The 14,873-nt window shown below is 59.1% G+C and overlaps 2 protein-coding genes across 4 annotated transcripts; one reads left to right on the top strand and one right to left on the bottom strand.

The window, feature by feature from the left end:
- The first annotated feature begins 378 nt into the window (after positions 1–378).
- TXNDC11 (thioredoxin domain containing 11) lies at positions 379–9,772 on the top strand. Of its 3 annotated transcripts, none has more exons than XM_087942329.1 (12): positions 379–565; positions 1,358–1,411; positions 1,592–1,689; positions 2,192–2,321; positions 3,263–3,356; positions 4,230–4,342; positions 4,816–5,016; positions 5,293–6,001; positions 6,199–6,350; positions 6,576–6,685; positions 7,268–7,352; positions 8,877–9,772. In XM_087942329.1, exons 4-12 carry the CDS (start codon positions 2,220–2,222, stop codon positions 9,486–9,488), a joined length of 2,178 nt encoding a protein of 725 aa, XP_087798455.1. In that variant the 5' UTR covers positions 379–565; positions 1,358–1,411; positions 1,592–1,689; positions 2,192–2,219; the 3' UTR covers positions 9,489–9,772. The 3 variants fall into 3 exon arrangements, with proteins under 3 accessions (XP_087798455.1, XP_026539129.2, XP_087798454.1); XM_026683344.2 differs by having other exon boundaries at positions 1,195–1,411; positions 7,268–7,348; positions 8,873–9,772; XM_087942328.1 differs by having other exon boundaries at positions 1,195–1,411.
- A 101-nt stretch (positions 9,773–9,873) lies between these two features.
- On the bottom strand, positions 9,874–12,581 carry SNN (stannin). The gene is made up of 2 exons (XM_026683351.2): positions 12,450–12,581; positions 9,874–11,570 (listed from the first exon to the last, which is right to left on the bottom strand). Exon 2 carries the CDS (start codon positions 11,490–11,492, stop codon positions 11,229–11,231), a length of 264 nt encoding a protein of 87 aa, XP_026539136.1. The 5' UTR covers positions 11,493–11,570; positions 12,450–12,581; the 3' UTR covers positions 9,874–11,228.
- Positions 12,582–14,873: the final 2,292 nt, after the last annotated feature.

Here is a 14,873-nt window from a genome sequence, read left to right as displayed (position 1 = left end):
GCCAATGCCCGCGCAGGCGCCTTCCCATTGGCTGGGGCGCCGGCCCAGCCGTTTAAAAGGAGGGGTGCCGGGGCCCTCGCGTGGGTGCCGCTCTTGCTCCGAATACTCGCGGGGGGGCGAGGGCTCCTCCTCACGTTCCACCTTCCCCGTGTCGGCGCCCGGACGGGACCCCGAGGAGGCGGGCGCCCCTCCCCCGATAGATTTCTCCTGGCGTGGCGGGCCATGGCGGCGGAGGGCGGGTCCGAGGAAGCGGAGGCCGGGCATGGCGCGCCCCCGCCCCGTCACGCCGTCATCAGGCGGGCCAGGAGACGTGGCGGCGCCCCGTTCGGCTTCCCGGCGCGGGCCCGACCCGGAGGCGCGCTCGGCCCCGCCTCAGGCAGGCAGGCCCGGCCGCCGGGGAGGGGATGTCGTCGGCCAACGAAGGCCCCGCCGCCCCGCCGCCTCCGCCCGCGCAGGAGAGCGGAGCGCCCGCCGTCCCCCGCATGGCCCGGCGGCCCGAGGTGCTGTGCGGCGCCGCTGTGGTGTTGGGCTGCGCCTGCCTGCCGGCCCTGCGGGCCTCGTGCAGGTGAGGGAGGTCGGCCGGGCCCGGGCCCTGCGGAGCGACTGGGCGGGGGATGCCAAGGCCTGGAAGGGGCCGGGAAGGCGTGCGGGGACGAGGCCCCCGGACTCCCGAGCCTGGGCTGTGCGGGGAGAGGTGGCCGGGAAAGGCCACGAGGCTCGCCCCGCCACGTCCCGCTTCCTTTCTGGTCAGGCAGGGCAGGAAAGGGCCGGTGGAGGCGCCGCGTGGAGCCTCGGGGAGAACCGCGTTTTCCCGAGGGGGAAAGGCTGAAGGGAAGCGCTTGACCGGCCCGGGGACCTGCTTGGAAGCGAGCAAACGGGGCTGCGGGCGTGTGTGAATGCGAAGGGCCGGGAGCTCTAGTGCGGGCCTTCCAAAGTGACCCTGCGGGGTCCTCTGGTCCAGCCCAGGAGGCGCCGGTTGAAAACTTTCCCTCAGCACGTTTGGAATCGAGTGGGACTAAGATGAGAAAGGCGGGGAACGTGTGGAGGAGCTGAGCCCCGGCTGGCTTCACCCTCTGCCTTTTCCTTCTCCGGCCTTGGGAGGGTCCTTTTCGGCTTGGAAAGGAGGCAGGGGTTTTCCCTGCTTTGTCTATAGTAGGGAGAGGGTCTCTGAGCCCCCTTCTCTCCCCCTGCCAGCCGTGCAAAAGATGTGACGATGCCTGCCAAGCTGCCTCTCAGCTTCTTCCCTTCGACGTCACCAGTCCACGATCTCTTTCTTGGGCAGCTGGATCAAGCGGAGGACATTCGTCAAAGTTCAGAGATCTCGCTGTTTTTTTTTTATGCTCCCTGGTGCGGCCAGTCAGCCATCGTGCGGGAAGAGATCGAGCGAGTGGCAAAGAGCCTCGCCGATCAGGTAAGGGAGAGGGGTCAGCACAGTGCCAGGCCTTGGAGGGGCTGCCAGTTGGGATCCGCTGCAGATCCTTTAATGTGCAGCCTGCAGCTTGGGATCGCATTGATTACTGTGCGTGTCTCAAAAAGGCTTTCTGAATCGAGCCTTTCGTGGTCGCCTATCTTACGGTTTTTTTTCCGGTAGGTATTGTTTGTAGCCATCAATTGCTGGTGGAACCAAGGGAAATGCAGAAAGCAGAAGCATTTTTTCTACTTTCCCGTGATATACTTGTACCATCAGAGGTGAGAACTTCCATGAAATGGAGTTGGGGCTGTAATGGGAGGGAAAAAGTTGGACTGACCTTTGCGTAATCCCAGAGGCCTGAGCCAAGTGAAGGAAGTGGGACTTGAGGGTAGTTCCAGTCAGGCTCTTTCCAGCTCTGGTTTCACCTGCTGTATCTTCTGCCTGTCTGTTGCAAGCCTTTTGCTCAGTGCTGCTCGACCTTTCCAGCAGCTCAGGCTGCTCTTTGGGGCCAGGCAGGGAGTTTCGGTAGGCTGAGGAGGGCATCAGGCCGCCAGTGAGCTCCTTTCTTGTTTGGGGTGCCCACGACCTCCTTCCCAGCCAGCAGGGGCGGGCTGTGTCTTGAGATCAAAGAAAGCGATTTTCCATTTATGTTCAATTCTTTGGCAGACCCTCCTGGCTTTCGATGCTGAGGTTGTGCCTTTGCCAGCTCCAGCTGTTCTCAGCAGAGGAATTTGATCTGCATTGGCAGATTCTGACAGATTCTGTTTTCTTCCATGGCAGTTTTGGGCCCATCGAATACAAAGGGCCAATGAATGCTGTTTACATTGAGAAATTTGTCCGTCGAGTGATGACTCCCCTCCTCTACATCTCATCTCAGTCCAAACTGCAGCGGTTCCTCTCCAGTTACGAGGTAACCTGATTTGCTCTGGGGGTGCTGGGCCTCTGGCTCTGGCTGCTTTCAGCGGCAATCCTGCCATCCCTCACTGCCAAGAGCTGTTTCTTTTGAGGCTCCTGAAAAGTTTCTCATTGCAGCTTTTCAAAACTAGAAACTGGTTGTCATCTTTCCTAATTGGCTGAGTCCATTTCTTTCTGATAAAGTTTGGAAAGAGGGATATGGCTGTGGGGGGGGGTGTCAGCATGACATTCTGAAATATCTGTACCCCTCCCAAAGCCAGAAACTTGTGTCAATTAAGGGAGTTGCTGGAGGAAGCTATTGCCTCTCTGTTCTCAGAGCAGAGACTTTAAACCCGAGGATGTGTGTTCCGTTCAAGGAATGGGGTGTTTTTTTTTTTTGGTACAGCACAGCTGGCAATAGCTCACAAGGAGGCTCATCTCTGTGCAACGAAGGGGAGGATTTCTTTGCGGGCACTGCCTGCCCTCCCTCCCCCCCTCTGCCCGATTTTGAAATTGCGTTCTTATGCTTTTCAAAGTAGACCAGTTGAATTAGGCAAGGGAGGAAGAACAGGAAACAAGTATCACCTGGCGGCGTTCCAGTTGCTGCTTCTGTTTTTAACGCCTGCCTGCCTAAGCAGAGATTGTGCTCTGATTGTGGTTGGCGGCTTTTCTCTCTTGCTCCCAGCCACCAAAGGCTTTTCTGCCCAGTCTTTGTAGCTGCTTCCCTCCCCCAAATAAGTTTGCCCTAGTCAGGTGTTAACCTTCCCTGCTCTTGCAAAGCTTGGGCACTTGCTGGAAGCTGCTGCCGTTGCAAGTCCCGCTCTTTTTGTAAACGGGGTGCTTGTAGTCTATCTTCCCTCGGCCCATCATGGCAGGCAGCAGCGAGTCCGGCCTTCTCCCTTCCGCGAAGGGCATCCCCGTGTTCACTTTGCCCCGCCTCTCCTGTGCCTGTTGCAGCCCGTCGTCTTGGGATACTTTGAGTTCAACGCTTCTCCCCAGCCTCCCGGCTACCTGACCTTCTTCGCTTCAGCGCTGCACTCCTTAAATAAAGGTCAGTGACGGGGCCGCCCTTTCGGCTGTGGCCTTTCGTGGGAGACGAGGGCAGGAATGGCCCTTATGGAGTCTCTGCTGCTGCACCACTTCAGGTGGTGGCTTGCTGTGTCCGGAGGGGGCCAGCACTGCTTTCCAGGAGGTTCCATTTCTGGCCTCCATGGCAACAGAAGCAGCCTAGGCGACAAAAAGCGCAGCTGGTTGCTCACTCCTGGGGGCGGTTGGGGGGTTGGGAACGGTTTTCTGCAGGGACTCCTTGTTAACCCTGTTTGAACCTGAAGACAGGCAGCCGTTCTTGTGATTGAGGGCAATAGTGGAGCTTAGGGAGAATCTGCCCGTCCTGATCTGTCCAAGGGCTGCAGGGGTCTTCCCGCAGCCGCCTAGTTCCATGACAGGCGGAGAGCAGAGGCTGGGGAGGCCCCATGCTTCCCAGTTGGCTGCTGCGGTGGCTACACCAATTGCAGATCTGGGCAGGAGTCCCAGAAGGCTGGAAAGCCACCTCCCTGGGTGCGTTTACTCCTTTAAAAATGCCTTGCTGCTGCTGCTGAGAAGCCGCCTGGGAAAAGCCAGCAACAGAGGGGAGGATTTCTTTGCAGGCACTGCCTGCCTTCCCTCCCCCCCTCTGCCCGATTTTGAAATTGCGTTCCTATGCTTTTCAAAGTAGACCAGTTGAATTAGGCAAGGGAGGAAGAACAGGGGACAAGTATCACCTGGCGGCGTTCCAGTTGCTGCTTCTGTTTTTAGTCTGCCTGCCTACGCAGAGATGGTGGTTGGCGGCTTTTCTCTCTCGCTCCCAGCCACCAGAGGGAGCCAGCTGGAAATGGGAAAAGCCAGCTGTGGTTTTCCTGACGGGATCCCTGATATATTCTGACAGATTACCTGGGAACCATTCACTTTGGGGTGATCACCGATAGGCTGCTTGCCAAGGAAATCGCGCTGACTGACTCGGGCACCATCTACCTGCATAGACATGTCAACGCCTCCCTTGTGAGTGTTGCCATCCCAGGTCTCGGCCCGAAAGGAAGCCAGCGGAGCCCCAGCAGCCCCCAAGAGATCCTCCTGCTTGGCTTGAAGCGCTGCCCTCCCCTGCGGGCACCAGCCCCAGCGGCAGTTTTGCTGAGCAAAGGCGGCGCCTAAAGAAACGCAGCTCTGTCCCTCTGGAAGAAGCCGCTTCCACCAGTCCGCAATCCCATTCTGCTCAGCAGTTCCCGGGCTCGGAGCTGTGCCTTCCCTGGGACCCGAGGGATCCTGCTGGGAATTGACCCCGTCCCTTGTATCAGCCACAGCAAAGCTTGCCCCTCCCTGCATTGGCTTCCTGGGGCCCTTGCAGAGTTTCGTGGGCAGGCCGGCCTGGGGTGCAAGAGGTGGGTGGTGGGAGCGTCTGCTGAGGGGGGTCTGCATCCCCTCAGGGGGCCAGTCCAGCTGCTTCTTCTGTGAGAACTGACTCTCTCCCCGCTTAGCTCTATCCCCACGAAACCCTGAACTTCACTGCGGAGAACGTCTGGAAGTGGGCCCTGGAGAACCGGGAGACCTTCCTCCGCTGGCTGCGACCCCACGGGGGGAAGAGCCTCCTGCTGCAGAACGAGCTGAAGAAGGGGCCGGCCCTTCTCCTCTTCCTGCCCTTCGATCCGCTGGCCGAGAGCCACCCCCTCCTGGATGAGGTGAGGGAGGGCTGCCCCTAAGCAGGGTCACCCTTGGGGAATCTACAGTTCAGAAATTTGGGGTCCAAGCCATTGTTTGGCCAGGCATCCCAGAACAAGCCCAAGGAGGAGAGGAGGAGGAGGCCTGGCATGGCTGCTGACCAGCCTAGATGTCCTTTGGGATCCTATGCCCTGCCACAGCTGTTGGGCCCTCGTGCTGCCAGGGCTGTGTCTGCGGCAGTGAGGTTCCCCGGTGGGGGCAGAGCTTATGGTTTGCTCTCCTGTTCTCTTCTCTAGATCTCCAAACTGGCTTTAGAGTACAAGAGCTGCAACCGAGGCCAGCAAGAGGACGTGGAGCCCCAGGATCCCCTGGGGGCTGCCGGCCTCCACCTCCCCACAGCTGAAGCTGCCTCCAGCCCCCCCTGCTGCAACACGGTGTTGCTGCCCGCCCAGTGGCACGGCCTCTCCCGGACCCACAACGTCTGCGAGCTGTGCATCAGCCAGACGGATGGGGTGCAGCCTAGCCCCCTGGTGCGTGTGCACTGCAGCTTCGTGGCCATCAAGGCCGCCGTGGACTCCTTCTACCTCAAGGAACAGGCCTCCTTCCACGTCGTATCCAAGACGGTTTCCTGGTGCAGCCACTTCCTCAGCTTCTACAGCCCTTTCAGCTCCTACACGGCCTGCTGCAGGACAGTGAACAGGGACCTGCTGGACTTGGTCAGGGCCAAAGGGGCCTCTTTCCACCCGCAGGACGTCTCCCTCGCTCCCCTCGGAGAGAGCCCATCGAAGGAGGAGGAGGAGCAGGCCGGCCTCTCTGGTCTCAGCTGCAGGACCAACAAGACCCTCAACCTCTACCTGTTGGACTCCAACCTCTTCTGGATGTACGCGGAGAGGCTGGGGGCTGCTGGTTCTCCCCCAGTGAAGGAGTTCGCTGCCATCGTGGACCTCCAAGAAGAGGTGCATTACGTCCTGGGCCAGAAACGGGCCCTCTTAAGAGCCAGCCTCGGTACGGCCTGCTGCTGCCCCTCCACCGGCTCCACCTGCGTGACAGGGGCGGTGGGAGGAGGACGGCAGCCAAGAAAGTTTGCCCGGGGAATGCTGCAATTTCTCTCCTTTCCTGCAAACCTTTGAGGCTGCACAAAATACCAAGGAGACCCAGAGCAGATCTCTTGACCCACTGACCCCCCCGCCTCTTCCTTGCAGAAACCTTCATCCGCAACTACACTGTGCCGTACAGCCCCTTGAAGAGGCATCTCGTCGGTGACCCCAGGCCCAGCCAGACCCGCCTGCAGCAGCACCTGGTTCAGGAAGTCACCACCAGCACTTTCCACGAGCTGATCCTGAGGAGCCCAAAGGTGAGGATGGCGCGATGCCCAGAGCTTGTTCCGGGGCTCCTTTGCATCCCAGCTGCTTTAGGGCTTGGGGAAGGCTGCCAGGACGTTCCCATTCAGGGATCTGCCTTTGGGGGGGGGTGGGGGGTTGGCCAAGGCTGCCCCCACCCTCCCATGAAAGGTTGGGGTGACTGACGCGGGGTCTCCTTCCACCGTCTCCTGACCTGCCTCTCCCCATCCCCCCGCCAGGCTGTCCTGCTGCTCTATTATGCCCCCTGGTGCGGCTTCTGCGCCTCTCTCAGCCACATCTTCATCCAGCTGGCTCGGATTCTGCCCCCCAAACGCTTCACGGTGGCCAGGTAGGCAGGCGCCTCCTTCCTGCTCCTGGAATCCGAGGGGATCGTTTCCTGCCCCCCCCCTCTGCCTTTGGGGGTCCCAATGCCACTTTGGAGCCCAGGAAGCTCCAAGAGGGCCAATGGGGCTGGGCACCTGCCCGGCTTTTCTGTCTGCAGCCGAGGCCCCTCCTGCCTATTCCTGGCCGTCCACGCTAGGAAAGTGACGGGAAGCGTCTCCTGGGGTGCCTCGGCCCCCCTTTCCCCATGCCTTTCGAGGGGGAGGAGACATGCGGGGTGACCCCTAGTTGGCAGGTGCTGTGCGTGGCTCAGTGGCCAGAGGAGAGGTGCTCTCTAGAGGTGGTTTCCCTGGTGGTTTTGCTCGTGTTTGCCAGGTGTGACCTGAATGCTGGAGGAACAAATCCCAGTTGTTTAAATCCAAATGAAGCCATTTTGCTGTTTTTGTGTGTCAGAGATTTTGAGGAGAGCTTGCTGACGCTTGACTCATCCCCCGGCCAGTTGCTCTTCCCCGGGAACAAAGGGGGGACACCTTTGGGACACCCCTCTACCAAAGCCTCCCGCCTGTCACCCCCTTCCCTGTTTTAATAGGATTGACGTTTCTCAGAATGACCTCCCCTGGGAATTCATGACGGACCACCTACCCAACATCCTCTTTTTTCCTCATGATCGGCAAGTAATACATTTTTGCATCTGGATTGTGAGGTTTAAGTAAAATATATGTATAATATGGGAAGGAAACTTAATTGTGACAATACTATGTTGGATTAAGTCTTGAGTATAAGCCTTGATTATCAGAGAAAAAATGTATTGCAATTGTACAAGCAGGATAACTGAAGATAAAACAGCAAGCAGATTCTCAGGCTCTCAAATATTCATGAAAACAGTTTACACCCTAGTTTTATAAATCATTAGCATAAAATAGTTTTTTTTTTTCAGAAAGCAGAATTTCAATGCAACAAGAAACCGATTTGTATCTGAAAGGGCTGCTTAAAAGTAACATTTTTTTGTTGTCGTTCTTGCCTCCAAATTAGTGTTGATTCCTGGATGAGCAGTTTTCTTGGCAAGGCCCTTTCCTAGGGTTGAAAGGAAGACTGGCCCAAGTCTTGGCACAATTGGAACTCATAGTCCCCTGGTTAAACAAACACCTCCCAAAGCCACACGGTCGGTCTGGATAATCGAGCCACTCCTTAGCCTTGGCATGACGTCATAGGCCAGACCTGCTTTCTCTAGCAAAGTGAAGCGGCCATTAAGTGGGTGAGCAGGTTGCCCGAGTGTTTCCTGCTCCGTTTCTTCCCACACCTGCCTTCCAGATTAAACAAGAGATATTCTGAGGCCTAAATGAGGCCCCCACAACCCGCAGAGCACAGGGGGCAAAACTGGGCAGCAGAGGTTGCTTCTCCCCCCCCCCCAATTACAGTAATCTGAATGGGAACGCGGACTGAATTTCAGCTGCAATTCATTTAATTGTTGCCTCTGAAGAAAAGAATGCTGTAAATGCCAGCTCACTTGTCCCCACTTGTGTTTTGCACCTTGGTGCAGTTCCTGGCACGGTGCAGCTCAGGGGCCGTTTGGAATCTCCCAGACCCCAAAAGGTCTAAGAAATCAGGCTGATGCAATTGGAAGCATCAGGGCCACCTTTCCTTTCCAGTCGGGTTGGAAAATCAGGTTGGAGTTTCAGCTATTGTGAAGTCGTAAGAAGCGCTGGCCCAGCCGGATTGTGGCTTGGACCTGCAGAGAGGAGGGATCTTGGCCCAGATGTTGGGCAGGAGGAACAGCTGCTCTGCTGGTTTTCTCAGTATTTCACAGCTGCTGCTGCCGCTGCCGCCCAGAGCCTGCATTTCCTGCACTACTGCTCTCCTGGGACAGAAACTGGCAGAGCAGCTTCCTAACCCTGCCGTCTCCAAATCCTCGGGTAGATTCTTGGGAGTGTTACAGTCCGGCACCAGAAGCCAGACTTGCTCCAAGCCAAGAACACCCCCCCCCCCACTGCCCTCCTAACTTAACCAAAGGAAAGGCTGCCTGGGAGGGACGAGCCAAAAGGGTCCAGTCGGCAAAGAGGGCTTCTCATCAGCAGAAGGTTGTCCAGAAGAGATTAGGTTGGACTAGAAGACCTCCAAGGTCCCTTCCAACTCTGTTATTCCATGATTGACCCCCTGTGCCCAGAAAGGCTCACCCCTCTCTTTGCTCTCCTAGGAAGGACCAGAGCTCCAAGTTCCCTGCAACTTCTCTGATTAGCGTGCCCAGCCTCCTGAAATTCATCCTCTACCACTCCAGCCCACCCTTTCCGGCTGCGGGTTGGGGGCCCGGCCTCTGGCAAGAGACCAGTCTCCAGCAGGCACGCATCGCCCACCTGGAAAAGGAGATCGGGCTGCTGAAGGCAGAGATCCAGGCCCTGCACCAGGCCCAGGGGCAGCTGCAGGGGCAGCTGTCCGAAACCCGCAGCGAGAGCCAGCGGCTGCAGCGAGAGACTCGCGCCCTGAAGCAGCAGCAGCAGAGCCACCAGGAGCAGCTGCAGGGGCTGTGCAGTCAGAGGACCTGGCGGCTGGAGGACCTGGCCGAGAAGCTGCGGAAGCTGGCCGAGGCCTCCGAGACTCTCCTGACCGAGAACGCCTTCCTGAAAGTCTTGCTCGCCATTGCAGAGAAACACCGGGCAGCAGAATCGGGCCCGGAACGCAGCCCTCCTGCCGAGGACCCCACAGGCCTCCTGTCCCCCGGGCGTGGCCACTTCCCCCCGGTGGAAAAGGAAGGGGCTGCCCCGCTGGACTCCAGGGTCCCCGCAGAGCACAGCAAGGAGAATTGGACCGAGTAGCTCTGCTGAACCTGGGATGACCAGACAGACAGACAGACAGCCGAGTCTGGAGCAGAGAGGCGGCCTCTAGGCAACCTTTATTGAAGTGTCCCTAGAAAGCCTCCCCCCTCCTCTTTTGCTGGACCGGAGGGGGCTGTTTTTTAAGAGCGTCGTGGACCCAGAGTGGCAGGTCTTGGGATTTGTGAAATTGTCAAATTGCAGGGATTGTTCTTTGCACTTTAAAATTGCACTAATTTGATAAGATTTTGTATCCGTTTAACCTAAATTAAACAATTTGCAGGGTGGCCATATGAGGCGTCTCTTTCCCCACCCATAAACAAAGCAAGATTATTCCATTGGGGGCTAAAACACAAAATGTTCAACCTGGTTACCTTCCAGATTTGTGTTTAGAGAACTTCCAGGAAGGTCAATTGTACGGTTAAGGAGTGGGGGGAGCAAGGCGTCCACCCCACCGTGTCCCCCTTCTCTGCCCCTTCTGGCTGGGGGAGCCTCTGCCGTGCCTGACCTGCTCTGGGAGAATGAAGCAGCCTTGGGGGGGGTTGATGAGAGGCCGTCTGTGGCAAGCAACACTGAAGCGGTTGGGGGCAACTGGATGGGGGCCACCAAACTGCTGGCCATGAACAGAGGAGAGGGAGCTCCAGGCAAAGCTGTGCAAGAGCCCATCCATCCGCCCCCCCATTTACCGCGTTTCAGCAGAGGGGCTGCAATGTGGGATTCTAAGCTGCTCCCCCCCCCCCCTTGCCGTTGGTTGGAGAAAGTGCTGCTTAAGCCAGAGAGAGAGAAAGGAGGGGGGGCCTTGCCAAGCGTCAGGGTCTCCCTGTGGCCATAAAAGCCCACGTGGAAATGAGCAAAAGGGAGGGTCGCAGATGTTGGGAGGCAAGAAGGATGCTGTCTGGTGCTCGGCCGGGAATTCCCAGAAGCCCCTTGAAGAGGGTGGGTTTAGCTACAAAAATACACTCGCTGGGAACAAGAGCAAAGCCCCCAGCCCACTCTGAGAGCGGAACGCAGTGCATCCGCAGGCAAGGAGGAAGTGGCCAGTTACTCAAAGGCCTTTCCGCCCTTTCGCTGCACTCCCAGCCGCCTTCAGACTGCACCCCAAAGGGAAAGCCGTCATCACTGGCTGTTGGGGGGGGGAGGGGCTGCTGTTGCTTTCAGCAGTCGGAAATGCCTACTCCCCCTAGACCCCCCCCTTCCTTCAGGGAGAGCAGACTGCCATCCTTCCTGGGCAGCATTGCCAGGGCCCTCAGAGGTGGTGGTCCCATCTGCACATTAAAGCACACCAACGAAGCAGCCGTCCAGAACTGCAGCATTTTGCAGCTGCAGCTGCCAGTGCAAGCACCGATCTGTCCTGGAACACGAGGTGCAAGGCCAACATCACCCCCTCCCCCACCCCCGGCTGGTTTTGGAGAAACCCCTGCAGGAGTCATGCAGCGTCTCCTAAATCCAAGCATGGCACACAGCCAGCAGGTTGCTCTTTCCCAGTTCCTGGAGAGGCTCACATTATCTCCTCAGGGCTCAGTGGGCGATTCAAGTAGCAGGTTGAGTGAGTGGGGTTCACGCTGGGCCTCCACCTGTCCATGGCTGGCAACAGACCTTGTGACGGAGAATATGCCCCCGAGCAAGGAGGGTCGTCTTCCCTGGCAGGCATGGCTGCCAGTGGCCAAACGTTGGGTACGGTGGTAGGTGCAGCCCTGCGTGTCCTTCACAGTATCCATGGATTTGCAGCCGGTGCAAATCCTGCTAGCCGTGTGCCTTGGGGCCACCAGGGCTGAGCTTGGGCTTCCTCTCCGTGCAAGGCCCCCGCGCAGAGTACTGGACCAGGAGGAAGGGCTCCTTGGTTTCGCCTTCACCCACGATGCTCTCCTCGTCCTCCGACTGGCTGATCCGCTGGAGGCGCAGGTAGCACCAGCAGCCCAGAATCAGGGCGCCCAGGGCCGCGATGGCGATGAGGATGACGATGACGGTCACCACCCCCGTGGTTGGGCTGTGGTCCATGATGGACATGGCGAGCGGCCGCAAAGGGGCCCCGGGCCCTGCTGGGGGACGCTGCTCCCTCCCTCGCGAGAGGAAGGGGCTCAGCGGCTGCAGAGAGAGAGAGAGACCGGTGAGGCCAGGAAGCCCAAGGAGCCCAGGCCTGCTTCAGCTGCACGCCGGGGCCCAGGAGCCGGAGCAGAAGGGAGGCGCCTCTCCCGGGTGTCGCCCCAAAGCCCCGGGCTCCTTCCGCCCCACGTTGAGCGCGCCCGGGCCTGCTCTCCACGGGCCGGGCAGGAGCCCCAAGCAGGCACTTCCAGGCCAGCCTGCCGGCTCTGCCTCTTGCCCCGGCCTGCTCAGAGAAGGCGAGGCCGGCCCAGCCGGAAACGGTCTCCGGTCTCCCAGCGCCTGAGCGGGCATTGCCGGGCGAGGAAGGCGCCCGGTGGGGGCGGGGCGGCGGCTTCAGCGCTCGACTCCGCTGCTCAAAGGCCCGCGATGACAGCCCCCCCGGACAGGCAGCGGCTGCGCCCTCGGCCTCGCTGCCCTCCGCCGCCTCCCTTGGCAGGAAAGGCCGAAGCGGAGACGGGACGGGGTCAAGTCCAGCGGTTCCTTCTCCCCGGCGGAGGGCAGAGAGCACGTGAGGCCGCAGACCCGGGCCAACTGCCCCCCCGGCCTGGCTTGCCCGCCCTCCGAGCCCGGGACCCGGGAGCAGCTGCGCCGGAGCGGCCGAGCCGAGTGCGTCACGGGCTCCGGGGCAAAGGCGCGCGCTCGCCGCAGCCGAACAAAGGAGGCCGTCGCGGGGCCGACGCGGCCATCGGGCGGAGGGGCTCGGCCGAAGCCGAGGGGCGGGCCCGGCGCAGCAGCCTCCCTTTGTCCGCCCAGCGCGGGGCCGGGGAGGGCGGCGGTCTCTTGTGCCGCAGGCGCCGTTGCAGGGCCCCCGCCCCTCCTCCCCCGCCCCCCAGGCTCGGCGGCCCCGGCCCTGCAGCTCACCAGGGAGGCGGCGCTTCCAGCCGGGGAGGCGTCGAGCTGGAGCGACCGGCCGCCGTCCTCCTCCTCCTCGCCCGGGCCCTCGCGCGCCGCAGCCCCCACCCGGCCACCATGCCGGAGCCGCGGAGCGCCCGCACTGGCGGCCGCCGCCTCGGCGCAGCCTTATAAGGAGCGGCGGCGGCCAATCAGCGCGGGCGCTGGAGCCCGCTTGGCAACGGCGGGGGCGTCGCTCTCCGGCCCCGGCGGCTCCCTCGCCGCGTCGCGCCCTGCCGGGTGGGCTGCAGCTCAGCCCCGGTGGAGCCCGTCGGGGTCCCTGCCCCGAGGCCTTGGGAGCTCCGCCGCAGTTCGGGCGCTTGGAGCCTCCCGGTGCCTCCTCGCCCTCCTGTGGATCCTTCCTGCGGATCTCCTGCTCATGAGGCCCCCAGCACCGTCTCTCCCTCTCTCCGTGGTCTCTTGACCTGGCGGAGTCCAGAGCTTCCTGCCCATCCTCCGCTCCCTCTTCCGACTCTCAGGAAAAGCGTGATGAGAAGAAAGGCGGAGAACCGAAGGCAGCCCCCCGCAGGGGATGTTCAGGGCAGGGGTCCCACAGGCCCAGAGCAAAGGGGAGCCCGGTCCGAGGCCGGTGGGGTCCGTCCCCTCCTCCCTCCCTTGATGGGTTTCACTTTCCAAGGCACCTTGGAATAATTTGAACCAGGCAGGAAAACTGGCTGGCTGTGACACACCTTCCCGATAACAAGCCCTGGCTGCTTTCTGAAGCCATCTTTGCTCCAGTCCCTCCATCTGCTCCAGGGGCGGCAGCAGCAAGGAAGGGAGCTTTCCTGGAGGGTCCCACAGATCAAGGCAAAGGCTCCCTCTGGTATTCCGAGCTAACCTCAAGTAGGATGAGTGCAAGAACCCCCCTCCCACTGGCAGCTCCCGTGGAACTCATCCCACGGAGCTTCCAGTGCTGGAGGGAATCTCAGAGCAGGGAGGTGCAGAGTCAGGGCTGACCAACGTGAGCCGCTCAACCCCTTTGCAAGCTGATGGCCACCTGGGCCCAACCGTCCAGCTTCATAGCTAGGGCTCTCCATGCTCAACCGTTTCTCTTTCTGGCTGTGCCAGTCTCTGCCCAGGGAGGCTCGATGGAACACTGGAGAAAAGTTGCTTCCTCGTTCTACTGGTTTGCACCCCGTGATGTCAGAAGCCCTGTCACTTGCCCTGGTAAATGCTGTGTGTTGCATTAGGGAGGGACCAAATCAGATCCAAAGGTAGAGAGAGACCATAAATAACTTACCAACCTCACCTGTGTTTAGCTAGAGGCGGTCAAGGCATCTTCTGTGGTGTATTTATTAGTGGCTTGTTTGCTGGTCCCTCCTTGACTTAGAATATTACTAATGTTGGCAGCTTCTCATTAGAATGCTTTCATGTAGCTCATTTTGAACAGAAACTGTATTTTAATTTCTCTGCCTTGTGAGCAGCAGAGATTTGACTGCTTTTAGCAGTTTTATATTTAGAAAATTCCTGATGTGGAACTGATTGTGCAATGCAGAAAGAGGATTTCTCATTTCACAAGTTTCAGGGGAATATTCTTGATCAGCAAGCATTGGCCTTTATTTCTCTCAGCCCGTCTCCCTGACTCACTGGGGACCCCAAAGGTATCAGGGCTGCCATTGTCAACTCAACAGTGCTTAGATTTTCATCCTGGTCTGCTTTCCCAAAGCAGATTCCATCAGGATTAGGAAGCCCAGGATTAGGAAGTCACATAGAGGGAGGGATCTGTCCAGAATTCAACCCCCAGGAATTCTGCCCACTTTGCTAGTCCAAAGGTTCAAGTCCTGGGTCTCCTCTCATTGCCTCCTTGCAGACTCTGCCCCTTTCTGCAGGCTCAAAGCATTTTCACCCTTCATAGCAATTGCAAGAACTCCAATCAATGTTCCCGCAAAAGGGCACCAAAAGAGTAGGAGGCTCGGGGGGGGGGGGGGTGCCAAGTCCCTTGCCCAGGAAGTGCCCTCTCTGGAGTGGGAGGGTGACTTGGTGCTGTCCTTGGTCCTTATCCCTGGAAAGAAGAGGTCACTGAGGGGAGGCTTTTGCTTTGGGACGGAAGGGGAGACATCTTGGTTTTTGCTTCAACAGGATACCTGGGTTGACCTCATCCGTATTTCCTGTCTGTAAGAGACAGAGAGAGGAGTCTCAGCTGACAGACCGATGGTTTTCCCCTGCTTGCTTTGAAAAAGGATTGTAGGTGGTCATTCTAAAACTGGTCAAGCAAATGTAGTGCTTAAACCAGCAGCCCCTAAATCCAGAAATATGTTATTGCAAACGGATGGAACTGCCATGATGTAACTTGGAGTTGTGCCCATGGCGGGATTGATTGTAAGCAAAAGTGGCCTTCCGCCCAGGGAAGCCATGCTCAGTAGCTTCTCTCCCACCCACGCACCTGTCTTCAGG

Source organism: Notechis scutatus, chromosome 12, assembly GCF_049901735.1.
Source record: "Notechis scutatus isolate UNSWTSFEM ecotype Mainland chromosome 12, rNotScu1.2, whole genome shotgun sequence".
NCBI lineage: Eukaryota > Metazoa > Chordata > Lepidosauria > Squamata > Elapidae > Notechis > Notechis scutatus.
The sequence above is the reverse complement of the archived record's forward strand: the minus strand, read 5'-3'. Positions and strand labels throughout refer to the sequence as shown.

Excerpts from the sequence above, each read along its gene's own strand:
- TXNDC11 (XM_026683344.2), top strand. The coding sequence starts at position 405 with ATGTCGTCGGCCAACGAAGGCCCCGCCGCCCCGCCGCCTCCGCCCGCG. Across the intron at positions 4,343-4,815 it reads GACATGTCAACGCCTCCCTT|CTCTATCCCCACGAAACCCT; the intron begins GTGAGTGTTGCC and ends CTCCCCGCTTAG. Across the intron at positions 7,349-8,872 it reads CTCTTTTTTCCTCATGATCG|GAAGGACCAGAGCTCCAAGT; the intron begins GCAAGTAATACA and ends TTGCTCTCCTAG.
- SNN (XM_026683351.2), bottom strand. The coding sequence starts at position 11,492 with ATGTCCATCATGGACCACAGCCCAACCACGGGGGTGGTGACCGTCATC.